The sequence below is a fragment of the Dendrobates tinctorius genome, unplaced genomic scaffold (assembly GCF_039654945.1).
Source record: "Dendrobates tinctorius isolate UK_male_01 unplaced genomic scaffold, ASM3965494v1 ptg000039l, whole genome shotgun sequence".
Lineage (NCBI taxonomy): Eukaryota > Metazoa > Chordata > Amphibia > Anura > Dendrobatidae > Dendrobates > Dendrobates tinctorius.
In genome coordinates this window covers 15,235,148-15,262,320 of record NW_027361707.1, presented here as the reverse complement: position 1 = coordinate 15,262,320, position 27,173 = coordinate 15,235,148, and the positions used below count along the sequence as shown (strand labels likewise).

Below are 27,173 nucleotides of genomic sequence, written 5' to 3'. Positions count from 1 at the left end.
TGGGGAACGGGCAGGCCAGTCCATAGCTTAAATGCCTTCATCTTGCAAGAACTGCTGACACACTCCAGCCATATGAGGTCTGGCATTGTCCTTCATTAGGAGGAACCCAGGGCCAACCGCACCAGCATATGGTCTCACAAGGGGTCTGAGGATCTCATCTCAGTACCTAAAGGCAGTCAGGCTACGTCTGGCGAGCACATGGAGGGCTGTGTGGCCCTCCAAAGAAATGCCACCCCACACCATTACTGACCCACTGCCAAACCGGTCATGCTGAAGGATGTTGCAGGCAGCAGATCACTCTCCACGGCGTCTCAAGACTCTGTCACATGTGCTCAGTGTGAACCTGCTTTCATCTGTGAAGAGCACAGGGCGCCAGTGGCGAATTTGCCACTTGTGGTGTTCTGTGGCAAATGCCAAGCAACCTGCACGGTGTTGGGCTGTGAGCACAACCCTCATCTGTGGATGCCGGGCCCTCAGACCATCCTCATGGAGTCGGTTTCTAACCGTTTTCGTAGACACATGCACATTTGTGGCCTGCTGGAGGTCATTTTTCAGGGCTCTGGCAGTGTTCCTCCTTGCACAATGGCTGAGATAGCGGTCCGCTGCTGGGTTCTTGTGCTCCTACAGCCCCCTCCACGTCTCCTGGTAGCCCCTCCAGCCTCTGGACACGACGCTGACAGACACAGCAAACCTCCTTGCCACAGCTCGCATTGATGTGCCATCCTGGATGAGCTGCACTACCTGAGCCACTTGTGTGGGTTGTAGAGTCCGTCTCATGCTACCACGAGTGTGAAAGCACAACCAACATTCAAAAGTGACCAAAACATCAGCCAGAAAGCATTGGTACTGAGATGTGGTCTGTGGTCCCCACCTGCAGAACCACTCCTTTATTGAGTGTGTCTTGATAATTGCCAATAATTTCCATCTGTTGTCTATTCCATTTGCACAACAGCATGTGAAATTCATTGTCAATCAGTGTTGCTTCCTAAGTGGACAGTTTGATTTCACAGAAGTTTGATTTACTTGAACTTAAGCCCCTGTTACACACTGCAATATCGCTGTAAAGTCACCGATTTTGTGACGTTGCAGCGATATTGCTAGCAATATCGCTGCATGTGATACTTACCTCCGACCGGCTCCCCCGCTGGTTATCGCTGATCGCGCGAGAAGCTCCTGGACCATTCCTCATCGGTCACTTCCTGCTGCTCTTCCTGTGGCGCCGACGAGCGACGCGTGGAGCCGGGCGGGAGGACGCAGGATCGCCGCGTCTGACAGGTAAGTAGCGACCCCCGTCCCCAGCGATGTCGCTAGTGAGATCTGCCTGTGTGGCAGCTCACTAGCGACCACCTAGCGATGCACCAGCGATCCTGACCGCGTCATATCGCTAGTCGGGATCGCTGGTGCATCGCTAGGTGTAACGGTACCCTAATATTCTGTTGTTTAAGTGTTCTCTTTATTTTTTTTTTTTTGAGCAGTGTATATACTGCTGTATTTGAATAAGATGAAATCAACAAAGATGAGTGTGTGCAGGTATAAAGACATGGTGAAAAAAGTGCATGTGCCAGGGTTTGGAGAGAGGCAGGATACACACAGCTACTTATAAGTCAAGTGACATAGGGCATAAGATATACTGCTGTAATCAGTAAGTATGGCGCTTCTGGTAATTACCTGATGCACGTGGTGAAGGTCCCTTGGATGCACCCACCCTGATACTCATTTCGTCGGCTGCCTTCGTCAGGGGGTATTCGTCTAGGTATAGGCTAATTCTCTAGAAATATGGATCCATTTATAGTTGAACATTCTTTAGACTTTATGTTGTCTTGGCTAGCATTTTCTAATGTCTTTATTATTTGCTCTTGTTAAAAGACCCATAGATTTAACATTTGCTGTATTATGCACAGAAAAAAGATTACTTTCCTATTTGCATTCACAACCTAAGATGCATGCTTGGCCCCATGGACAAATGTCCGGAGGTTCGTCAGAAATGATTGAATCGATTCTCAGGACCCCGCAAAGTCTGAATTCTATGGCCACTAGCTATGGAGCCCTGCCAACTGCTTTCTACCTGCCGACCCCTTTTGAGTGCCATCTTGGCACAGCATTATTGTTGACAGCGTAACGCACGCCCAGTGGTTGCATTGGATCGGCTAGTCAAAAGGGGAACCGGGGACAGGAAGGTGGGGTACTCGCAGGGCCATGGAAAGCAAACCTGTCTGCTGCACCAAGGTTCTGCAAATCTTCTCTACTCCTTATACTCTGGATGGAAACTGACTGTGGATTTCATCCCATTGTTTGCGCCAAGTTCACCATGTTTGGCCTCCATTGGATACTTTGGAAAGGATGTATTTTAATAATGTTCCTGCTTACTCGTAGGGACAGAACAGAATGCGTCAGGAAAAAGGTTTACCGATTCTAGTATTATTTAGCGAAGTTCTCTGAAAAGCAAATGACAAGTGATGTTTTCACCTGAAAATATTTTAAAAGAAACTTTCCATAGAAGCTGTTTTATTTTTTTATTTTTTGGACTATGCAATGTTCTGGAGGGAAAAAAAGTAATGACCGGGTGTCTTGGGCGTGCTCAAAATAATATGTTAAGGAGCCGCAACACCTGCATGGACTGCCTGTTTGTTAGGCAATTCCTTCATGTGTTGCGGCTGTCGAACTAGCGTAAGGAATAGAGAGCAATCCTGACAGCGTGCATGTAGGGTGACTGCAGACCTTGGTGTTGAGCCCAGAAAACCCTTCTTAAAGACTCACCATTAAGGAGATTTGTCTAACACGATTGACCAGATTCTTTTCCAAGCATATGGATTTACAACCCTTAAAATGCATATACCTGACCAGATTTCACACACAGGCACCATCATTTTAGAAAGTCACCCCCCCCCCCTTCAGTATTCGAGCACATCTGATCGTTTTTAGTCTGAGCTTGCTTCATTGATATCTTATTGAACTTCGAGCTAATTGAATGATGGCCGGTTCAAAGCGTCTGCCATTCAGAAAACATGTAGTTCTCTCACTGTCCAGATGGGTGTAATCTTTCCTTCAAATGTTTTTTAAGAAAATGGCTTACAGATCTAGCAATTGAAAAGTCGAGATGAATATGTTTTAGATTACAACCCTAAAGGGGGCATTTATTTTTGTAAGTTTATATATAACTGGTCATGCACAGTGTAAGGATGTCTTGGGATCATCAATTCCTTTGGGTAAATGATAATCTGATTGGCCACTTGCGTAATATTCTTGGGATGCAGCAGTATTTAAGTAGGTGGTACGTGACCTCTTTAATCAAGGTCCGGATCCAAGGTTCCCTCATAACATTACCCACAATATCACACGGCCTCTGGACTTCATTAGCTATATTGCATCTTGAAGGAAATGTTGTGTACGGCTTTTGGCAATGCCCTGGGGTCAGCATGGGCACTTTGGTTGGTCTGCAGCTAAGTAGACTCATACTGAGAAAGCCATGACTCTGCTTTCTGACACATTCCCATCATAATCTGAATTAATCATCTGAGTTTTTGGTGTCCATGATCTTCTTGGCCTTCCTTTGACCACTTATAGTAAGGTCATAATGGGAGTCACCTGGAAGATTGCTATGGCCATCAAGTTGCACAGGACATTGTGCTCCCTTCTTCCCTCCTTCCTTCACATAGTGCGTTCTTTCAACTTTTTAGGTGGGCAAAGCACACCTCCATCCGCAAATCTACCAGTAATTTGGATTAAATTGGTCTGCAGCTATGCAGCCCGATCAGACAAAGCTTTACAATACTATGTATTCTGTCACCCTTCTTTCATAACCAGGATAAGTTTTTGAGCCCCTTCTGCCAAAAGTGGATCGAAATGACTAGTTTTTGCTGTTCATGCACATCAATGAGCCTAAGGCATCCATGTCTCTGTTGCCAGTTCACGAATTGTCCTTCCGGCTTGGACCACTTATGCTAACTGTAGTTTGGTTATCATGGCCATCAGGCAGGCAGAGTTTTATGGTCATCATTGCAATCAGCTTGTCAGGGTGTCATGATGGTCATGGCAGTCGGTCTAGCAGGTTATCGGGGGTCGTCATTGCATTTGGCTTGACAGGTTATCGGGGCCGTTGTGCCAGTCGTTCTGCAGCTTTTTGGGGCCATTGTGCCAATCGAACTGGCAGAGATTTGTGACAGTCACCTTGGCAGGTTTTGATGGTAGTCATGGCAGTTGGCCTATCAGGTTATTGGAATTGTCATAGTGGTCATTCTGGCAGGTTATCTGGATCAACCTGGCAGATCATCATGGCAGTTGACCTGGCTGGTTATCCATGTCATCATTGCAGTCAGCCTGGCAGGTTATCTGAGGTCATCATGGCAGGTGGCCTGGATGGTTATCAGAGTCATCATGGTGGTCGTCATGGCAGTCGGCCTGGCAAATTATTGGAGCCATCATGTCAGTCTGCTTGGCAGGTTACGGGGGGTCATCTTGGCAGTCGACCTGGCAGGTTGTCGGGGTCGTCATGTAGTCACCCTGTCAGATTATTGGAGTCATCATGGCAGTCTGCCTGGTAGGTTATTGTGTTAGCTGAGGAGGAGATGGTAGATCTCTTATCCAGTGTTCTCTACTATAACTCCATATCGTTTTCCATTAGTATTTGGGTAATGATGCGCACTGTGTGTGTGCCAGGGTCTAAGTAACCCAGTGTACGCTGAGCAATCAAAGGCGAGATTAGGCGTTCACTCCGAACATATCTTTCCTCTGCTCCCCTCCCACATTAGTGTTTGTAGAAATGATATAATTCACTTTCCTATGTAATGTAAGAGAAGTGATAGGAATCAGTTGGTATGTACTTAATTAGCTGCAGTGTGTGTGGAATATTGTATGGTGCTCTCCTATTTCAGGCAACAATTAAGGAGGAAGCATGCCTCCCTCGTGCAATTACATATTTTGATTTTTTTTTTTTTCTTGGCAAGGTGCATCTGACATATTGGGGTGTATGGCTTGATAAACAGGGTCCTTTCCTTTACATCTGTGTCACAGATAAAAACTGCTTACATCAGCTAGCAAGACACTTAGGATAATTTTAAAGTGCTATTCCCTGTAGACCGCATCCACCGACACTGCATTTTATACGGGCGATGATTGATTTTACTGTATTAATTTTTCATGCCTTTTTTTGGCTTTACGGATAGCTAGAATTAGCTCCCCCTCAGTTGATTGGTTCATAAATCCGAGATCTACAGTAATGGTGCTTGACGGGGTTGTCCAACCTCAGCAATCACGTTACAGGCCGCATTGAATGCTTAATATTAAAATTGGGCATACCGGCCTTCTGTCCACTGCATGGATCCAGTACACCTCGTTCTATCGTTCTGCAGCATGACCAGACATGATGTCTTCCAAGGTAAACCGCAGGTAACCAAGAGCTGCGCGGCTCTTAGATACCCTCTATTTACATTGGAAACCAGCCTGATCGCTGGAGGGGCTGTCTATGTCCCAGCGATCCCATCATGTCGGATTGTTGGTAGGATCGCTGGGACATCGTTATGTGTAACGGGGCCTTTACTCTTCAGTCTCCTGATTTAGATCTTAGATACGCCGCCTTTCCTGTCACCTGACTTGTGCAGTCAGTAACAGGACTTTGTGCAAATTTCACAGTGGTGGCAGTAGATGGTATACCTGATTATGTTTGATTGCCATTTATTCCACCAATAAAGTTTTTGTTTAGTTTTTATTTTAAATTCAGGCCAGGCAGGCTATTTTGAGGGGCCCATACACTTTCGGTAGCCATAACTTGAGCGCTCCATGGCTCAACTGCTAATCCTATTTACCTATTGTTCAAGTCAGGTTTTTGTATTGCATGTAAAATTGGCAATTTTTTCTACACGGGGGGTGTATCGTAAATTAGATGGGGTGGTCTGAGTAGTCAACAATCCCTTTTAAGTCTTGCCCCACCCCTTCACACTTCTTGACGAAGCACATTGTGCGAAACGCACGTTGTGCATGGGTGAGATTTGGATTCTCTTATCCCCATCCACTTGCCTTTGATTATTCGGGTGGTCTATCTGTTCAGTTCTAGGTTCATATTTATCTTAATTGTATCTGTTTAGTTGGTGCCTCACTTCTTATTGATTCTATAATTGTACTTTTGTTGGTTTTCTTCCCACAGTCAGACATGTAAGGTTCGTATACTGGTAGATGTGATTCATTTTTTTGGGTCCATTTTGTTTCATCGTTACTTTTTATAGTGCGGATTTACTTTTCTAATCAAAGTTATTCTCGCCAGCACATGGTTAGTAAGTTCGGTTCTCATTCCAACTGAAGAATCTTGATTCTAAGGTTTCATTTACACATTTTCCAAAAATCCGCCAAACCAATCACATCGACAGGTGCCGGTTTTGGAGAACTTATTGGTGGGAAATGTCTGCTAAGAGAAAATGCTAAGGGAGTGCTGGCTTTTGGAAAGAATTGGAACTGCAGGTCATCCTCATTCACATGAATACATCTGAGCTACAGAGCCAGATGCCGGCCGCAGGCAGACTTTGTGCTGTTACTTGGGAGGCAAAAAAAGAAAACCCCAACTTTTTTTAATTTTCTTAAATAGTCCTGGAAACTCTGTTTAAATAGCCAGCAATGTAAAAGAATATGTTGTAAATCTTTTCTCTTTGAGAACCTAATTTTTCTTCCTCGACGACCATAGGCGTTAATTTAGCATTTCGACATGGTTGACTTTTTGGAAAATTTGCTTTAGAGTAAACATTAAGCGGCTGCTGTTTTCCATTCCTAAATATTGTTACAATGTATAGACAGTGGCTTGATTGGCATCTCACATTCAATATACTGAATTTTAAATTGCTCTGAGCTAATTAGTCTGGAATTGGTCCTGTATGCCATCACCGCTAGATGAAATGTCAGCGCCCGGGATCAACGACTTGTTGAGAAACAGGACAAATTGACGACTGGTACTTTGGAAGTGTTTGGTTTGTGTCACTGACATGGTTGACATGTTACCCTCATGAGAACCATGTCCAGGGGGCACACAGTAACAACCAAAGCTGTCACCTATCCTGGCAGCTACATGAAGGTTCAATAAATCTCACCGCTCATTTTTCAATGTTGTTTTAAATGTGTCATAGAAATCACATGAAAATGATGACACTCACTATTAAAGTTGATGGGCAGATTTTTTTTTTTTTTTTTCCTGTTTTGTATTTTTGTAAGGAAAGTTCACAATATATGCCCATTTTATGTTTTTTGTCTAATTTTGTAAGCTACAAATGTTACACAGCAAAATGAGAGTTGTGGGTTAGACAGTATCCGGACTTACCCGCTGGTGGTGACCGGTGACCATGATGTCTTGTTGCCTTTATCCTTAGTTGCCACTAATTTCTTATTTGAGTATATGGAAACAAGAGGACATTTTACATCTGTTGCCCCATGTGTATAATCAAGCTACTAGTGAACCCGCAACTTTAACTTTACCATGTAACCTAGTACCTCTTAGTCTGTGGGTCAAGATTAAATACAGTATTGGGAAAAGGAAGACTGAGATGTCCATAGCAAGCTACCTGTAGTCTTGTTGGGTGACCTCTTGTATTTTTCTCTCACCCATGAAAGCACCACAGAGACCAGGAATCTGATCCGGTGCAGGAGTCATGGAATCACCACAGCTGGTCCCAGGGGGGAGCTTGACTGATGAACGGGCGCGAGAGAGTGGTGCCATTTTCTGTGGTCGTTGGCTACCTCACATCCCGGGTCTGTGCTTTTGACCTGGAGATGATTTTTCTCTTACAGGTGGGATCAGAAGGAGGCGTCAGTGGAGGAATGTGCCATATCTGGCATTTCCTGCATTTAAAATGCTTTTAGACCGCCAGCAGAATTAGTTCTTTCCTCCTTCAGTCTCTCAAGCTATAATGAAGCCGCCATAATTAGAGCTCCATCAGAGACATGCAGAGCAGTATCAGCAGCATGCTGTGCTGGTGGCATGGCAGCGGCAATGGTACTCGCTCCGGTGGGAAAACGTGGAACCAAACGTGACATTAGGACCAACCAGCAAAACCACAGTTGATCTTGATAGGATGGAAGAGTCCACAACCTCCAGAGTAGATCTGACGGGTGATGGGATTCCTCCTCCGAATCCAGTCCCCTTGCTAAGCCTCTGAGTGATAAGTGATTTTCGTGAAAGTTCTCTTTATAATAAGCATTCTCTTGTCATTGTGCAGATATAACCTAGGAAATGTATAATGCAGGCGAATCACAGGGAGTGTGCACTTTGTCAAGAAGGGTTGCCTGGTTCTTGGGAGAAAATACTTTGTCAGTCTTCTATTGAGTAGACTGTATGTGGAGAATCCCCTAACTTTGCCTAAGAGTTAAGATCCGTTATTAGGGTGAAGGTCAAGAATTCCGTGAAGTCTCTAAGGCATGAGGAAGAAGAGAAGAGTGGGAAGGCTAAGAAGGCAAGGAGATTATCCCCAGAGTCGGATGAATACGACAGGTCAGTGGGTGGATATATGTCTTCGGAACCCTCTTCTACTTCATCGTCAGATGACGGTAAAGGGAGACAGTGCTTTCCTGTAGAAGAGATGAATAGATTAGTTAAGGCAGTTAGACCCACAATGGGTATTGTTGACCCTAAAGCCCAAAAGTCTGTCCAGCATATCAAGTTTGGGGCTCTGGAACCAAGGAAGCGTAGGACTTCCAAGCCGTCATCAGGAGGGAATGGAAGAAACATAAAAAAAGAGGTTCCTTTCATTCATCTTTTAAGAGAAAATATTCCTTCTTCGTCATCTTGGAATAAGACCCCGAAGTTAGATGTAGCTATATCAAAGGCATCTAAAAGGTTTTCTCTACCCTTTGAGGATATGGTAATGCTAAAGGATAGAAAAGCAGATTGCTTTCTTAAGAGTACGTCGGGATAGTCGCTCTGAAACCAGCAATCTCAGCTACATGTACTCCTAGGTCTTTGATGGTTTGGTTGGATCATCTGGAAGGTCAGCTGCAAGATAAGGTGGTTAGGGATAACATTTTTGGCCACAATTCTGTTGATGCAGAGGGCAGCAGCATTTCTGTCTGACGCATCAGTGGATTAAGAAAGATTGGCGACTAGATCAGCCGCACTTTCTAATGCTGCAGCCCATAGAGCTTTCTGTGTAAAGGTCATGTGTTCATATGCAATTACATTTTGCATGCACATTAATTTACTTTTTCTGCTCAGACCCAGTTTCTCAATTGTTTCATTGTGCATTCTGTGCATATAAGGGTGTGACCGCCCTGTTTCTGAGTTGGAAAATCCATCCTGTCTGGCCTATACTATTACTGGTGGTTCAGTCCCTCTGTCCTTGTTCACATTTCCGTCACTTGACAAGTGGAAAGGTTTTAAATTCAAGAGTTAGGACTGTCCCACAAGGGTTGCCGTGACGTGGCGGGATGGCTTCTACATTATTTTGATCAAAATTATGTTAACTAAATACCCTTATTATTACTATTATTACTACCTTCATGCAATTTTTGCAATATGTTCTTTTAATTTTTTATTCCAGGATATTTGTTTTGTGTTTTGCTTTTGGTTTTCTCTGTGTAAAGGTCATGTGTTCATATGCAATTACATTTTGCATGCACATTAATTTACTTTTTCTGCTCAGACCCAGTTTCTCAATTGTTTCATTGTGCATTCTGTGCATATAAGGGTGTGACCGCCCTGTTTCTGAGTTGGAAAATCCATCCTGTCTGGCCTATACTATTACTGGTGGTTCAGTCCCTCTGTCCTTGTTCACATTTACGTCACTTGACAAGTGGAAAGGTTTTAAATACAAGAGTTAGGACTGTCCCACAAGGGTTGCCGTGACGTGGCGGGATGGCTTCTACATTATTTTGATCAAAATTATGTTAATTAAATACCCTTATTATTACTATTATTACTACCTTCATGCAATTTTTGCAATATGTTTTTTTACTTTTTTATTCCAGGATATTTGTTTTGTGTTTTGCTTTTGGTTTTCTCTGTGTAAAGGTCATGTGTTCATATGCAATTACATTTTGCATGCACATTAATTTACTTTTTCTGCTCAGACCCAGTTTCTCATTTCTTAAGAGTACGTCGGGATAGTCGCTCTGAAACCAGCAATCTCAGCTACATGTACTCCTAGGTCTATGATGGTTTGGTTGGATCATCTGGAAGGTCAGCTGCAAGATAAGGTGGTTAGGGATAACATTTTTGGCCACAATTCTGTTGATGCAGAGGGCAGCAGCATTTCTGTCTGACGCATCAGTGGATTAAGAAAGATTGGCGACTAGATCAGCCGCACTTTCTAATGCTGCAGCCCATAGAGCTTTCTGGTTAAAGTGCCAGCCAGCGGATAGTAAAGCCAAGTCTAAACAATCGCTCTATATTGTGTGAAGGGGAACAATTATTTGGCTCAGTGTTGGATGATATTTTAGAGAAGGCAGGAGACCACAAAAAGAATTCCCTAATTTGTCCGTTCTAGTGTATAAAAAATCCTTTTGGAGGATAAATGGGATGACTGAGGAAAGAGTAGATGTTTTATGTTCCGGGGTCTCTCCCACAAAAGCAAGAAATCCTCTGCGACTCCAGTCCCCGGGTAGGGGGGAGGCTTTTTATCTTTTTCCTTGCCTGGGAAAAAATATCTTCAAGCAGCTGGATTCTCAACCTAGTGAGGTTTCAAGTAGTTCCTCCTCAAAAGTTTATAGTGACATCCCCTTGGTTTTCTCTGGACAAACAGCTAGCCTTGGAATCAGAGGTCCTAGAACTGGTAAAAAAAAATTGTCCTAGAATTCCCTGTGCAAGAAGTAGAGGAAGTATTTTATTCCCCTCTCTTTTTGATAAACCTGACCTGGAATTTCAGGACAATAAGCAATTTGATGGGCCTGAACAGATTCCTTGAAATTCAGGCGTTCGAAATGGGATCAGCCAGTAAAGTATTTTTTCTGGACTGCTTTATGACAGTTCTGGATCTTAAAGATGTGTTATGTGCCAATTCAGCTGAAATACCAGAAGTTCCTTAGGGTGGCTGTAGCTATAAAAGGAGAAATCAAACATTTCCATTTCAAGGCCTTTCTGTTCACGCTGTCGGTGGCCCCTTGCGTCTTTACAAAAATATTAGCGGAAGTGACAGCTCACCTTCGTGAAAAGGATACGCTAGTTGTCCCATATCTGTATGATTTCCTAGTTGTAGGTAGATAGCTCATTACTGCAATGTCTAGTTAGAAGCGGTCAGCGCTACATTGAAGAACTTATGGTGGCTCTTGAATCTAAAAAAAATCAAGACCAGAGCCCCCAAGAGTACAAGTCTTTGTAGGTCTTACTCAGGACACCATAAATCAGGAGTGTCGTCTCCCAGATGGCAAGATGGAAAGAATATGCATTCAAGTATCAGAGGCGATAAAAGTTCTAACCATGATCCTCTGGTAAGCGATGTCTTTTGCCGGGATACAAGAGGTCAGAGAACCCAGCCGTGTTATAGGCTCAGTTTCATACCAGAAAGTAGCAGATGAATGAATTCACTTTGAAAGGTCATCAGGAACAGAGATTTACAACCCATTCCCCTCTTTGGTGGTTAAACATAGGAAATTTAGCCAGAGGCTTACCTTGGCTAAACCAAATTTTGAGAATAGTTACCACAAATGCAAGCCCAAAGGGTTGGGGAGCTCAGAGTTTCACCTAGTCCAGGGAAATTGGATAGGGGAAGAGAAGTTGATTTCTTCCAACATGAGTTACTCTTGGTTGAACAAGCCATAGAGAAGCTCCTTTATTTACCTTACAAGGTCACCATGTGAGAATTCTCTCAGACATTTCGGTAACAGTGGCCTACGTCAATCATCAGGGAGAAACTTGGTCCAGGTCCTTGAACGATCCTATCTCTATCTTTAACAGCCTTACAGATAAAGGGGAAAAAGAGAATTGCAAGGTGGACTTTTTAAGCCATAATCGGCTAAAACGAGGGGCGTGGGCTCTCAATCAGTCAATTTTTAGTCGAATTGTGGACATATGGAGCTTGCCTATAGACCTATTCGCGAACAGACGAAACGGAAAACTGGAATAGTTCTGTTCTCTGAACCCCAGAGAAAGTCCTAATCGGATAGTTACAATCTAGTGTATGCTTGTCAACCACTGATACTAATACCAGCAGTCCTGATCTGGGAAGACAGGGTGAGAATCATCATGATAGCCCTTTTTTGGCCCATCATGGTTGATTTCATTACACCAAGCTGCTTGCCTATTGCAGATTCATTCGTCCCAGCCTGGTGCAGGGCTACAATTTTTGTTTCTGGTGTCCTTTGACAGCTCTTTGGTCTTCACCATAGTGGCGTTTGGAGTGTGACTGATGGAGGTTGTGGACAGGTGTCTGTTATACTGATAACAAGTTCAAACAAGTGCCATTACTACAGGTAATGAGTGGAGGACAGAGGAGCCTCTCGAAGATGTTACAGGTCTGTGAGAGCCAGAAATCTTGCATGTTTTTAGGTGACCAAATACTTATTTTCCACCATAATTTGAAAAATAAATATTGCCAAATCAGACAAGGTGATTTTCTGGATTTGTTTTCTCATTTTGACTTTCATAGTTGTGGTCTACCTATGATGTCAATTACAGGCCTCTCTCATCTTTTAAAGTGAGAGAACTTGCACAATTGGTGGCTGACTAAATACTTTTTTTCCCCACTGTAGGTACAGCTGTATAATTCATGATCCTGTCTGCCCTAAAGGAACAAGTTATTTTCTGATCATGGGTGTTGGTTGACTAGACCAACATTCAGAATAAGAATTTTACGTGTACGTGAGTTTATTTTTCTTCTAAAAAGCATCTAAGTATTTCTTTAAACCATGGATGGTTCCTGCTGTTTCTAGGAGCTGCTGAGTTAGACTATTCCACAGATTGATAGTGCTCATATTAAGGAAGCCTGGTCTCCTCTGGAGATTGAACCTTTCTTTTTCCAAATGGAGGTAATGCTCTCTGGTCTTTTGACAAGGTTGGGGATTACATGAAGCTGCTTTTTTATTTTTATTTGTTGTGCGCCATTTATGCACAAGTTAGTCATGTCCCCCCTTAGACTTCGCTTCTCAAAACTAAGTAAATATTATTGTTTTAGTTGGATTTGATCATAGAATACTAGAGTGTAAGAGTTGGAAGGGACATCCATTCGTGTCCAATCCCCTGCGCTCAATGCAGGATTCACTAAACCATTTCAGACAGATGTCTGTCCAGCTTGTGTTTGAAGACTTCCATTGAAGGAGAACTCGCCACCTCTCATGGCAGCCTATTCAACTCATTGACTACCCTCACTGGCAAAATTTTTTGTCTAATATCTAATCTGTATCTTCTCCCTTTCGGTTTCATTACATTGCTTCTCGTGTTTCCATGTGTAAATGAGAATAATGATGATCCCGCTACACTGTGACAGCCCTTCAGATATTTGTAGATAGCTATGAAGTCTCCTCATAGCCTTCTTTTTTTTCAAAGCTAAACATTCCCAGATATTTTAGCCGTTTCTCATAGGACATAGTTTTCAGTCCGCTCACCATCCTGGTAGCTCTTCTCTAAACTTGCTCCAGTTTTTCGATATCTTTTTTAAAAGTGCCCAAGTTCATTCCTGAGTCTTCGTTCCACGTTTGATAGTAGTTTCTTCTCCTTTTCTTTTCTTCTCCTTCTTTTTCCGAAACACACATGAATGCTTGGTCAAGTGCAGCATACATATTTATGGGGAGGCCGTGAGCAGAGAATTGTCAACCAAACACTTCTACACTGACAACTATTGCGAGTGTCCAGCTTTGGCTTTTCCTTTCCTATGGATCTTGTGAAATGCAGACATTGCTTCATATTTGATTGGCTTTTCTACATCTAGCAAGAGACCTGACATGGTGTAATTGTTGTGTGCTATGTATCCTGTATATCAGTCTGTTCTTCTTGTTGGCCATTTATTCATCACACTGTACCATTCATGTGACCAACTATCAACAGATATTCTGTGGAAATAACAATCTGACCTGTGAGGTTCTTAAAGTGGTGGAAGTACGGGTTTTCCTTAAAGACACCAGCTAAATACGGAGTCTTACTGGCAATACTTCATGGGAAAAACATATGCAAATTAGCTCCCTCGCTGAATTAAGGATGCTTTCACACAAAGTTCCACCCAGGAGGGTTAACTACTCTATAAGACAATATCTAAGCCTTTAAAGAATACAGTTGTCTTATTTTTTCCCCCCCATAAATCAATAGTACACATGAATATAAGAAATTTTATAAGATAAATCTGCTTCTTTCTCCTCCTGGACTTATTTCTCTCTCTCAATATTCTGTTCTGCATTCAGTCATAAAATCTTTATTCTGTGATTACAGACTTTCCAATTACTGAGATAGGAGATTGCAGTTGGTGCTCATAACGTTCTATGGAGAAATGTAACTAGGGTTTCTGTAGAGCTAACACTACAATGTCTGTGTCTGCCTCTAGCTGAAGACAGATTTTATCTGTGAATTGAGAATTTTGAAAATGAAAGATTAGTTCAGGAGGAAAAAGAAGCAGAATTTTCCATGATCCTTTAAGAATTGAGAGTCCTCAGTGGTTGATACCTTTTAATGGCTAACTGAAAAGATGGTAACACATTGCAAGCTTTCGAGACTTCTCAGGCTGAGTAGTCTCGAAAGCTTGCAATAGCTATTAAAAGGTGTCAACCATTGAGGACTCTCAATTCTGAATATTCTTCTATCTACTGGCTAACACCGTACAAAGATATACATCTTTCCTGTACCATGATCCTTTAGAAATCTTCTTATTTTTACATGTACTATTGATTTATGAAAAAAACCCACTATTAATGATGGTTGTTCCTTAACAAGCTTAGCATGACCAGGGATAAATGCAATGCCAGAAACTTAAATAAAAACAGCTGTTTAGGGGGGTTTGCCCCTCATCAGTGTAGAGCAGGAGCAGAGTCTGCCTAACTGAGTGCAACACCCCTGAAGCAACATGAGGAAGCTCTGATTCCGCACCATCTCCATGTGTGTATGCAAATTGCTTCTTTGGAGAGGATGAGGGACTTAACGCTTCACGTTGGATGTAGCAATCCTAAAAGTCAATATTGGCCATTTTAAAGAACCTTGATGCATGACTTAGGATTAGAAGCCAAGCTAGACTCTCTACAGGCAGACACGTATTTCAGAGTGTTTGCCCCTCATCAGTGTAAAGCCGGAAAGCTGAGTTAGATGTGTTTTAAGGCCGGCATATGCCAGTATTATCAGCAATTGTAGCCATAAGCGCACTGTTTCGGGCCTCCTCGACGTAATCTTTGGGTTTTGCTCATTTATCGGAAGATCGTCAGCATGTTTACAAAAGCGGGATAATCGTGAAACAAACGGGTTTTAACCATGCTCGTTCACAATTATCTTACAGTGTTATTGACTTTTAAGACTGTCATTGTTCTCAGCACCACAAGTCTTATTTAAACATAGTGATGCTCTGCCAAGGACTATGATCTTTGGTGTAAAACATAAGATCATAACATTGTGCTCATACATCAGGTGTTCAGCAGACCGTTAAGAATTTGCAATGGTCACAATACAAGGATTCCTAGGAAGACTAGTTCACGTTAATCATTCAGTGTAAATGGACCTTTATTTTCGTGAGCTGTTTGGTCATAGGTACTGTCAGACCATGGGCTCCATGTACGGGGAGGAAATACATATTTTATACATTGCCGATTTTGCAAGTTTTCCTACCTACAAAGAATGGAAAGGTCTGTAATTCGTAGTTGCACTTCAACTGTGTCAGATAGAATCTCACATTGTATGACTTTTTGCATAATTAAACTGCGTTTTATTGCATGGAATAAGTATTTGATCACCTACGAACCAGCAAGAATTCTGGCTTTCACAGACCTGTTTTTCTTTAAGAAGCCTCTGCACTCATTACCTGTATTAATTGCACCTGTTTGAACTCATTACCTGTGTAAAAGACACCTGTCCCCACACACAATCACACTCCAACCTCTCCATCATGGCCAAGACCAAAATGCCATTTAAGGACACTAGGGACAAAATTGTAGACCTGCACGAGGCTGGGATGGGCTACAGGACAATAGGCAAGCAGCTTTGTGAGAAGGCAACAACTGTTAGCACAATTATTAGAAAATGGAGCAAGCTCAAGATGACTGTCAATCTTCCTCAGTCTAGGGTCCATGCAAGATCTCGCCTTGTGGGGTAAGAATTATTCTGAGAAAGTTCAGGAATCATCCCAGAGCTACACGAGAGGATGTGGTCAATGACCTGGAGAGAGCTGGGATCACAGTCTCAAACCTTACCACAGGGCACGCAAAGTCCCCATGCTCACATCAGCACATGTCCAGGTCTATTTGAAGTTCTGCAATGACCATCTGAATGTTCCAGAGGAGGCACGGGAGAAGGTCATGTGGTCAGAGGAGACCAAAATAGAACTTTTTGGTATCAGCTCCACTCTCCGTGTTTGGAAAGAAGGATGAGTAAAACCGCAAGAAGACCGTCCCAACCATGAAGCATGGTGGAAGAAACCTCATGCTTTGGAGGTTTTTTCTTTTTTTTTTTTTTTTTGCATATTGAAGGGAGGATGGATGGGGTCATATATTGAGAGATTTCGGCCAACAACCTCCTTCCCTCAGTAAGAGCATTGAAAGTGGGTCATGGCTGGGTCTTCCAGCATGACAATAACCCAAAACACACAGCCAAGACAACTAAAGAGTGGCTATGTAAGAAGCGTTTTGAGTTCCTGGAGTGACTTAACCAGTTTCCACAGCCGAACCCAATAGAAAAACTTTTGAGGCGGCTGAAGCTCAATATTGCCCAGTGATCGCCCCAAAACCTGAAAGATCTGGAGAAGATCTGTTTGGAGGAGTGGTCCAAGATCCCTGCTGCAGTGTGTGCAAACTTGGTCAGGAACTACAGGAAACGTCGGACCTCTGTAACTGCAAACAAGTTACTAATGCTAATTAATTATGTAAAAATCATACAATGTGATTATCTGTTTTTTTTTTTCATTTTTAGATTCTGTCTCTCACAGGTGAAGTGTACCTACGCTAAAAATCACAGACCTCTCCATTCTTTGTAGGTGGAAAACCTGGTAAATCGTCAGTTTATGAATTACTTAGTTTCTCCACTTTATATAGCGAAGCTATCCGAGGACCGCCATGTTTGAGTGAACGTTTAGATCATTAATTTTCTGTGTATTTCTAGATAAAGATATGTTTTTTTTTCTCGTGATGGAGAAGATGTGGTTTGTGGAGACTTCTGCCCTCTCTCCAGGCTTTGCGTTGCCTCCTAATAATAGTTTTTGGCTCTGCTTTGCTCTCCTTGATACCTTTACGATGTGTAACAATGCATGTTATCTCGGGTCCCATTCATGTCTTGCTTTTTTTTTCTTTTTTTTTTCTTCCTCCTCTTCTGGTATTTTAGTGACACAAAACAGAAACTGAACAAGGTAGCAGTTTTGATGATGAGATTACAGCTAGCCCGGCTGGCTGTCTCCTGCCTCTAAACTACACCTCTCTCCGCACATGGCCACCCTTATCCCATTGTTTAGATGTTGCTCAACCTGGCGAGTTTTAGGTTACGGGATCAATTGCTCTGTACAACCCTGGTTTAGAGAGAAAAAAAACAAAAACCCAAACTTTTGTCTGGGAAATGTGAGCCCAGTGCCTGTGGCCCCCAGAGACAAATCATTTGGAAATGAGACAGTTGTCATTGTGATACAGTGGATTTTCCTTTGAGAGTACAGTCTAATTGACCAAGAAAACACATTGCAATTACCGCTTCCGCGCCGCCTTCACTTTTTTTTCCCCTTTCCCATTTTCGTTAATTGCAGTCTCTTGTACAACTGCAGGATTTCCATTAGAGCTTATAAAAAAAAAAAATGATTTTATTTTTTTTTTTTTTTTTTTTTTTTTTTATATAATTAAATATAATGTCTAAGCTCTAAAGTTCTGGACAGTAAGAAATCTTCTCGGTTAGGTTAGGATTTTATGTCCATTTTGTATGCTTCAGATATTACTGCTGACTTAAATCACAAACCAGGACAACCCCTTTTAAGCTTTGGGATGGCGACAAATCAAAATGCAGGACCGTACATTATCCAAGCTATTGTTAACCTCTGGGGGATAGTAAAAGTGCATTCTGCCAACATATTTTTACATATAGAATTAGTGGTGTTTGTCTCCCCAGGAAAAATACCTTTTTTTTTTTGTTCTAAAGATCCTGGAAAAATGCTGATCTACCTGCCTAAGCAGTCTATATGGGCATGTAGGTCATAAGAAACTTAATAAAATGATACCTTGTTGTCTGCGATCCGATGTCTTATTCCAGATAAATCCACTTTTTTTTTCTTAATATGTTAATGATCTGTTAAGATCTATGGGACAGACATAGATTTTAGATTCTCAGAATCTGCCTCCAGAGTTTATTTTACCAGTGTGAGACATGTAACGACTGACAGCCTGCTCTCCTGATCTACATGTCTTACATGAATAAATCCTTTCGTTTACAATAATCTCTGGAGGCAGATTCTCATGGAGATCTATGTCTGGCCCGTAGATGTTGTTAACAGCTTATTTTACATATTAAGAAAAAAGTTTATTTCTCTGGAATAAGACATCATTTTTCTTAAAATGTAAGTGAGCTTTTAAGATCTATGGGCCGGCCATAGATCTCCCTAGGAATCTGCCTCCAGAGATTATTGTAAACGAAAGGAGGAGTTAGTCGTGTGAGACATGTAAATTAGGAGAGCAGGCTGTCAGTCGTTACATGTCTCACACTGGTAAAATAATCTCTGGAGGCAGATTCAGCGACTCTGCCTCCAGAGATTATTTTACCAGTCTAAAATCTATGTCCGTCCCATGGATCTTAACAGATCATTAACTTATTAAGAGAAAAAAGTGGATTTCTCTGGAATAAGACATTGGATTGTAGATATCAAGGTGTCATTTTGTTCAGCTTCCTATCTATGACCTACATGTCCATATAGACTGCTAAGGAGGGTTGTTCCTACGGACAGATTCCCTTTAACCCCTTAATGTCCAATGACGGACACAGTCCGTCATCAGACATTTCCCCTGCTTTGATGAGGGCTCCGGCGCTGAGCCCGCATCAAAGCCGGGACATGTCAGCTGTTATGAACAGCTGACATGTGCCCGCAATAGGCGCGAGCGGAATCGCCGTCCGCCCGCGCCTATTAACTAGTTAAATGCCACTGTCAAAGCTGACAGCGGGCATTTAAATAGAATTTCCGGCCGCCTCTATGAGACCTCTATGGTTGTTCCAGGCATAAGGCTTTTAGCGCCACCCGGTGGTCGGCACGGAAAGCACAGCAGTAAATCTGCTACATATGGGCGATCTGCTCATCGCCCATATGTAGCAGTGCCAATCGGGTTGCGCAAGCTTCTAGCCTCCTATGGAGGCTATTGAAGCATGACAAAAGTAAAAATAAAAAAACCTAAAAGTTCAAATCACCCCCCTTTCGCCCCAATCAAAATAAAACAGTAAAAAAAAAATCCCACATACACATATTAGGTATCGCCGCGTTCAGAATCGCCCGATCTATCAATAAAAAAAAAGCATTAACCCGATCGCTAAACGGCATAGCGAGAAAAAAATTCAAAACGCCAGAATTACGTTTTTTTGGTCACCAAGACATTGCATTAAAATGCAATAACGGGCGATCAAAAGAACGTATCTGCACAAAAGTGGTGTCATTAAAAACGTCAGTCCGGCACGGAAAAAATAAGCCCTCACCCGACCCCAGATCATGAAAAATGGAGACGCTACGGGTCTCGGAAAATTGCGCAATTTTTTTTTTTTTTTTTTTTTTTTTTAGCAAACTTTGGAATTTTTTTTCACCACTTAGATAAAAGAGGACATAGACATGTTTGGTGTCTATGAACTCGTAATGACCTGGAGAATCATAATGGTAGGTCAGATTTAGCATCTAGTGAACCTAACAAAAAAGCCAAGCAAAAAACAAGTGTGGGATTGCACTTTTTTTGCAATTTCACCGCACTTGGAATTTTTTTCCCGTTTTCGAGTACACAACATGGTAAAACCAATGGTGTCATTTAAAAGTACAACTCGTCCCGCAAAAAATAAGCCCTCACATGGCCATATAAATGGAAAATTAAAAAAGTTATGGCTCTGGAAAGAAGGGGAGGGAAAAATGAAAATGTAAAACCAAAAATACCCCTGGGCGTTAAGGGGCTAAACTGCATGCCCATCTGGTAAAGCAATGATGTATCACTAGGATATAGCAGCACACTTCTGATCGATAGAAGTCTGGGATCGGCATCGATCCCAAGAATGAAGGAGATGCAGAGCTCATGTAGATCTGTCTGTCCTTTTCTGAGGGACACCCGGCTGTGCAGTGAAGGCCAGACAGCCTCATTCACTTGGTTAGGACTGTGCAGGTCTTGACTCAGCGGGAGTTTGGAGTGGAAGTGGAGAAAAAAAAAAAGGTCGCTGCGGAAGTGAATTAGTTGTGCTTCTTTTTAGTTTTCGGGGGTCAGTGGAGGTCCAAGAAATGCTTACCGATCTAAATGTGCTTTCATATCCTAGTCATGATTTTTTGAGGTATGGAGTAACCCTTTAACCAAATGAGTTTCCTGGTTGTTCTGCCTCGCAGCTTCTGCTATCCGTTTTGCTAAATTGCTTTTTTTGAGCTGAAACCAAGCGCTGGATTATCATATATTTTTTTTTTTTTTTCCTGGATTATCAGATGCCTTATTTATTACTTTGGCGCCTTCTTCTGAAGCCCAAGCCGCGCACGTGAACTGGTCAGGCGTTTCCAGGCCTGCCTCCTTATAATAAATGATTTTCTGGTCACATGCTCCCGATTATAGCCGCAGGGGGTGTTAGGATTTACTTCAGTTATTAGCTTTTACTCCCACTACAAATCAGACATCTTGAATATATGATGAGGCTGATGAAAAGTCAAATAGTCCGCTCTCTCTCCATCTTCAATTTCTAGTGAGAAATGAAAGCGGCCTCTGCAGGATTGGATCTGGCCTGACATGATAGATGCCCGCTGGAAAACATTTGCAGCTTTCATTATCTTTTCTCGCTGTGTTCCTGGACATGTTGTGGTTTGCATTCTGAAAAATCTGTTTTTTAGGTAATTCTGGATGGTGTGATTGTACAGAGGGGCCGCCCGGGTCCTGCTGTTCATCCATCAGCTGATTATAGGAGCAATGTCCTCTTCAGGCCCCAGTTCTATAAATGTCTTATCGATCCCTTCACGATGGCCTGCAGAGGAGCCTTGATCACCCCCTACATCCCAAAAATGACAGTGGTGAAAAGAAATCCTTGGTTTAGAAAGCTGAGAATTGTGATTATTAACTGGGATCCAAATCTATCTGAATACAAGCTGTTGGCTAAATGTTTGTTCAGTAGGCCACCATGTTTCCCGACTCCCCGAACACACGAGATCACTGGCGGCCGAGCGTGATGATAATGGAGTGTCGGTAGGCCCCAAACACATCAGATCAGTGGTGCTTTTTCCTGGACTGTTGACACCGGTGGTGGGGTTGTTTTTCCAGGACTGTCGACATCACTGGCACTGTGTTCCCGGGCTGCCGACGTCTGCGTTGCCGTTTTCCCGGGCTGCCGACGTCTGCGTTGCAGTTTTCCCGGCCTGCCGACGTCTGCGTTGCCGTTTTCCCAGGCTGCCGACGTCTGCGTTGCCGTTTTCCCGGGCTGCAGACGTCTGCGTTGCCGTTTTCCCGGGCTGCCGACGTCTGCGTTGCCGTTTTCCCGGGCTGCCGACGTCTGCGTTGCCGTTTTCCCGGGCTGCCGACGTCTGCGTTGCCGTTTTCCCGGGCTGCCGACGTCTGCGTTGCCGTTTTCCCGGGCTGCCGACGTCTGCGTTGCCGTTTTCCCGGGCTGCCGACGTCTGCGTTGCCGTTTTCCCGGGCTGCCGACGTCTGCGTTGCCGTGTTCCCGGGCTGCCGACGTCGGTGTTGCCGTTTTCCCGGTCTACCATGATGTCTCGTTTAAATTTTCTTGGCAAGCAGAGAACTATGGTGACATATGTATGTAACTTAAATGCCCATTGCTGTGTGTTTTCTAATTTTATTTTTTAATTATCACACTGTAGAGGCCTATCCTGCTGTTTTTGCTGGATAGCCATAGCTTGGTTTCCTGGAAAGCTTAGATATGTGGTGCTGTTTTTCTCTGATACTTTCTCTGTTTCAGAGTTCGGTCCTATAACCTGACCTTAGTAGATGCTGGTGAGTGTGTAGGGGCTTCATGTGTAAATCCAGCAGTTCTTCCCATATGTTTCATGCTCTGATGCCATCTAGTGGCCACATTTCATGTTTGCAAGAAAGTAATGTATTGATGATATGAATGACAATTGCCCAAATCGAAATTTTAAAGGGGTATTCCCGTTCCTTAGTATTTTTAAGCAATGTCTTTTGCTGTCAGTGAATGAAAACGCTCTTGCAACGTTCGAAGGCTTCATATATCTGCTGTGTGTATTCTCTGTGAGCTGATACATCACCAGCTGCTGCACACAACACTGGTAGTTTGCTGCAATGTTTCAGCCTAGTAGATTAGATCAGAGAGTGTCGTCCAGAGTGGATATAATTGTATCTACTCTCCGACTGTTTCTTTAAAAGGGTATTCTGGTTTGAGAAAATCCCCCATCTTCCAGCTGCAGTTTGTTTTAAAGCAAATAACAAAGTGTGCTTTCCTCCTCCTGCCCCGGTCCAGTGTCGAGTCTTCCGGTGCTCCTGGCATCTGTTACTGTCTGCAGCACGTTGACCGTGCAACAATCAGAGAATCTCGATGGCTCTGAGCGACTCGTGCTGTCAAATCTGGTAATGCCGCTGAGCCCGCCTGTAACTGCTCCACCCCTCCAAAGATAAAGGAGGATGATGGTCGTTAGCCCCCGGTCACATGTACAAAGCTTTATGAATCGTCCATCTTCCTTATTCCTCATTTTTTCTTTTTTCCTTTTTTTCAGATCAACAACATTGGAAAGCTGAAGGATTTTCTCCTGGAGCACAGGAAGGATTACATTAATGCCTGCAGGTTAGTGCAGAAACCAGGTGGTTCCCATCTCATGTGTTCTTACAACCCCAATTCCAGAACTGTTAGAATGTAGTTTATTTATTATTTATTATGCCTTGCTTATATAGCGCTGTATTATTCCACAGCGCTTTACATATATTATCATCACTGTCCCCATTGGGGCTCACAATCTGGATTCCCTATCAGCATGCTTTTGGCGTGTGGGAGCGAACCGGAGGAAACCCACACAAACATGGGGAGAACATACAAACTCCTTGTAGTGTAAAATCATGTACTGAAAAAGAGTGCAATAATCTGGAAATCTCTTGTAAACATATTTTATTAACAGCAGGACACAGATCAGATGTTGAACATTAGACATTTTTCCGTTAACTTGTTTAAAAATTGATGGCAGCAAGAGATCTTAAAAAAAAAAAAAAAAAAAGTTGGGACGAGGTTATTAAAAAGATGGAAAAGTGGTACTAAGGAAAAACAGCTGGAGGGTCAATTTTCAACTGTTTAAAGAGAGCATGTTAGAGAGGCAGAGTCTCTCAGAAGCAAATATGGTCGGAGGTCACCAATCTGTGAACAACTGCAGCTAAAAATTATGGAATGATTTCATAAAATGTTCTTCAGCGTAAAATGACTTTGAAGATCCCACAATCTACAGTGCATAATATAAGATTCAGAGAGTCAGGAGAAATCAACGCGCACAAGGGACAAGACAAACAGTGAATATTTGATGCTCGTGATTTATTAGCCCTCCAAAGGCACTGCATTAAAACAGGCATAATTCAGTTGTGCAAATCATTGCATTGGCTCACGAATCGTTCGAGAAGTTGTCTGTGATCAAAGTTAACTGTGCAATCCACATTGTAGCATGCAAAGAAGAAGTCCTACATAAACACAATCCAGAAAAGCTGCCATCTTCTCTGGGCCAAAAACATTTTATTATGGCTGAGGCAAAATGGAAAACCGTTCTGTGGTCAGATGAGTCAAAATGGGAAATTATGTGTAGAAACCACGGATGTTGTGTCCTGTGGACTCAAGAGGACAGTTGAGGAGAGGGACCATCCAGCTTGTTATCGAGGACTGGGACCATCCAGCTTGTTATCGAGGACTGGGACCATCCAGCTTGTTATCGAGGACTGGGACCATCCAGCTTGTTATCGAGGACTGGGACCATCCAGCTTGTTATCGAGGACTGGGACCATCCAGCTTGTTATCGAGGACTGGGACCATCCAGCTTGTTATCGAGGACTGGGACCATCCAGCTTGTTATCGAGGACAGGGACCATCCAGCTTGTTATCGAGGACAGGGACCATCCAGATGTTATCGAGGAGAGGGACCATCCAGCTTGTTGTCGAAGAGAGGGGCCATCAAGATTATCGAGGAGAGGGACCATCCAGCCTGTTATTGAGGAGAGGCACCATCCAGCTTATGATCAGTGCACAGTTCTGCATCTCTGATGGTAAGGGGCTGCATTAGTGTCTGACATTGGCAGCTCAGACATGAAAGGTACTATCAGTGCAAAGTGTTATATGGAGGATTTAGAGTAACATCTGCTCCATCCGGACAACGTCTATTTCAGGAAAGACCTTGCATATTTCAATAAGACAATTCTAAACCACATACTGCCTACATCACAGCAGCACGGCTTCACAGAAGAAGAGTTCGGATAATGACTCAGCTGCCTACAGTCCAGAACTTTCTCCAATGGAAAAAATTTTGGTGCATCTATAAAACAAAAAAAAAAATCGGCAAAGACCCCGGACTGTGGAGCAGCAAGAATCCTACATCAGACAAGAATGGGACAATTCTCAAAACTCCAGAAATTGTCCCTTCAATTTCAAGGCATTTACAGACTGTAGGTGTCACTAGGCGACAGGCCCTGCGTGACGCGACCTGACAATCGGTTGGTCACCAAACAACAAGACAAAACAAGGGGACACAATTACAACGGTGGGCCCTGCAAATAGGGAACGGGGAAATGGACACCTCCTGCACTCTCCTAAGGAAGTGCCCTGAACTCTTCTCAAGTTCCCTATACAGGTTCTTTCAACCTGTCGCCAACCAGGATACCTCAGTCCCTCACTTGCCCTGCACCTATCCCTTACTAGGGAACTGGCAAATGTGGACACTGGTCCTCACCGCTGTACTAATAAAACACAAGGGAAAATAACGGACAGGGAAAAAGAAACCACTTGGCTTTCTCTGCTGCCAATGCTCCGAGGCAACGTAGTAAGGCACCAGAACTCAGCTTTCAGCAGACACACTACTGCTCCAGATAGGCTGCAAAAAGCACTGCTCCAGATAGCTCCTCTCTTCTCAAAGGTTGGTTTGCAAAGACCTGCTATTATCAACAGTCAGCTGGTGTACCAGGTGACCTTATATAGGAAAGCCGGAGTGGTTTCCACCAGCAGACTAAACATGTAGTAACACCAGATGCCACCGGGGGCAAAAACTGATATTAACCCCTGATGGCCTGAAAGGAAAAAAGTTTATATCAGAGAATCCAGAATCTGACAGATCCAGAAATGGATCGTGACAGTAGGAAAAAGGAAATAGGTGATGCTACACAAGGATGGACGCGGCCCTGTCCCAACTTTTTTGAGATATGTCGCTGTCACCAATTTCTAAATGATTTAATTTTTTTCAAATTAAATGAAAAAATGTCCAACGTTCACCGGCTGCTCTGTGTCCTATGTTCTGTGTGAATAAATTATGTCTGTAAGCGATTTTAAAAAGGACTGAAAAACCATGCAAAGTACAAAATGCTGATGATAAAAAAAAGTGTGCATGAAATTTCTGAAACCTCATAGGCTTTGCTGGTACTGCGAAAAGGAACTGAAAATTAGAATTAAAAATGCATAAAAAAGACATAGCAATAATGCCCAGTGTGTTCTTAGCCTTATACCAGCTAATTCAATGAGAATCCTGAAGTGTTGTGCACATGATCAGTAACTTTCCTGTAAGTATTTTCAATGCGTGGTTTTTTTTTTGCAGTATGTCATTTGTGCAGATTTTTAGCGTTTATAACTCATTGACTTTAATTGAGTCTGTGAAGTCTGCAGCAAAAACTCAGGTATAAAAATGTTTGTTGATTTAGTGAGTTTTTGCTTGCGTTTTACGGACTTCATATGGTGACACAGATGACAGCGTGGGAAACACCGGTGCGGCAGTTCTGATCGGCGGTAACGTTACTGCTGGAAGATCGTTACCGTCGGTCAGAGCGCTGCTGGGTCATGCTGTCAGAGATACTGTGACCCACGGTAAAACGCTTACCACTGCTCAATGGCGTAGGCTGATGAGAGATTAGTACTCCTATCAGCCGACTCCTGCTGTCTCTTAGAACAGTGACAGTGAAGATGGCTTTAAGGTGCAGTGATACACTGCGCTGCTGTAGGTATAATTCAAGGAACTTTATTGGTGCCTACGTGTTTCCTGAGCTGTCCCAGCTCACTTCATCAGGGCATCAGGGCACGTTTGTAGGTGTTGTGACCAAAGTTTCACAACCCTATCAGGTGAGTCTCTCCTTGCCTCACCATTACAATTGTGTTTTAAAGGTTTCACACAGTGGATGCGCCCTGTTTTGTTTCTTTAATAAGTGACAGTAACAGAGATGTAAGTCGTCTTGTTTGGACCTCCTGCTAGGAAGTTATGACCAGGGCTGTGGAGTCGGAGCTCATTTTGGTGGAGTCAGTATAAAATGGACCGACTCCAACTCCTAAAATATCTAATAAATTGGGTACAGTAGTTCAATGCAGAATGTGCTGAATATTTTTTCATAGGAATTTGGGAAAGTTATGAAATGTCCTATAAATGGCTGTTCTATTCCTGATCTAAGGCTACATTCACACACAGCATTTTTGCTGCGTTTTTTGAGGATACAGTTTTTAGCTGCAAAAGCAGATCAGCTTTTTAAAAAAACCGCATCACCTGAAAGGTTTTTGAGCTCATAGATAATGTTTTCAATAGCAAAAGCAGATTAGAAATCTGATCTATCTATTATCTATCTATTTATCTATCCATCCATTGGTGTTTCTCTGGAAAGAGAAAGTATTAGAAAATTAGTGATTGAAGAAGCCCTTAAACAAAAGGAAGATCTTAAAAAGACTCTCAAAAGACGCTTCAAGTTTCTTAAAATGGATGCCTGCACACGTCACAGAG

At 42.9% G+C, this 27,173-nt stretch overlaps 1 protein-coding gene across 3 annotated transcripts in view; it reads left to right on the top strand.

Annotated features, from left to right (window-relative positions):
- Positions 1-27,173, top strand: part of STX18 (syntaxin 18) — a 175,235-nt gene that overhangs the window by 70,121 nt on the left and 77,941 nt on the right. For all 3 annotated transcript variants that reach the window (XR_012231954.1, XM_073574494.1, XM_073574493.1), the window contains exon 2: positions 22,956-23,023. Coding sequence is in view for 2 of the 3 variants with exons in the window: in XM_073574494.1 (XP_073430595.1) it covers positions 22,956-23,023 (68 nt within the window). In the remaining variant the exon portion in view is untranslated. The remainder of the gene's footprint in view (positions 1-22,955; positions 23,024-27,173) is intronic.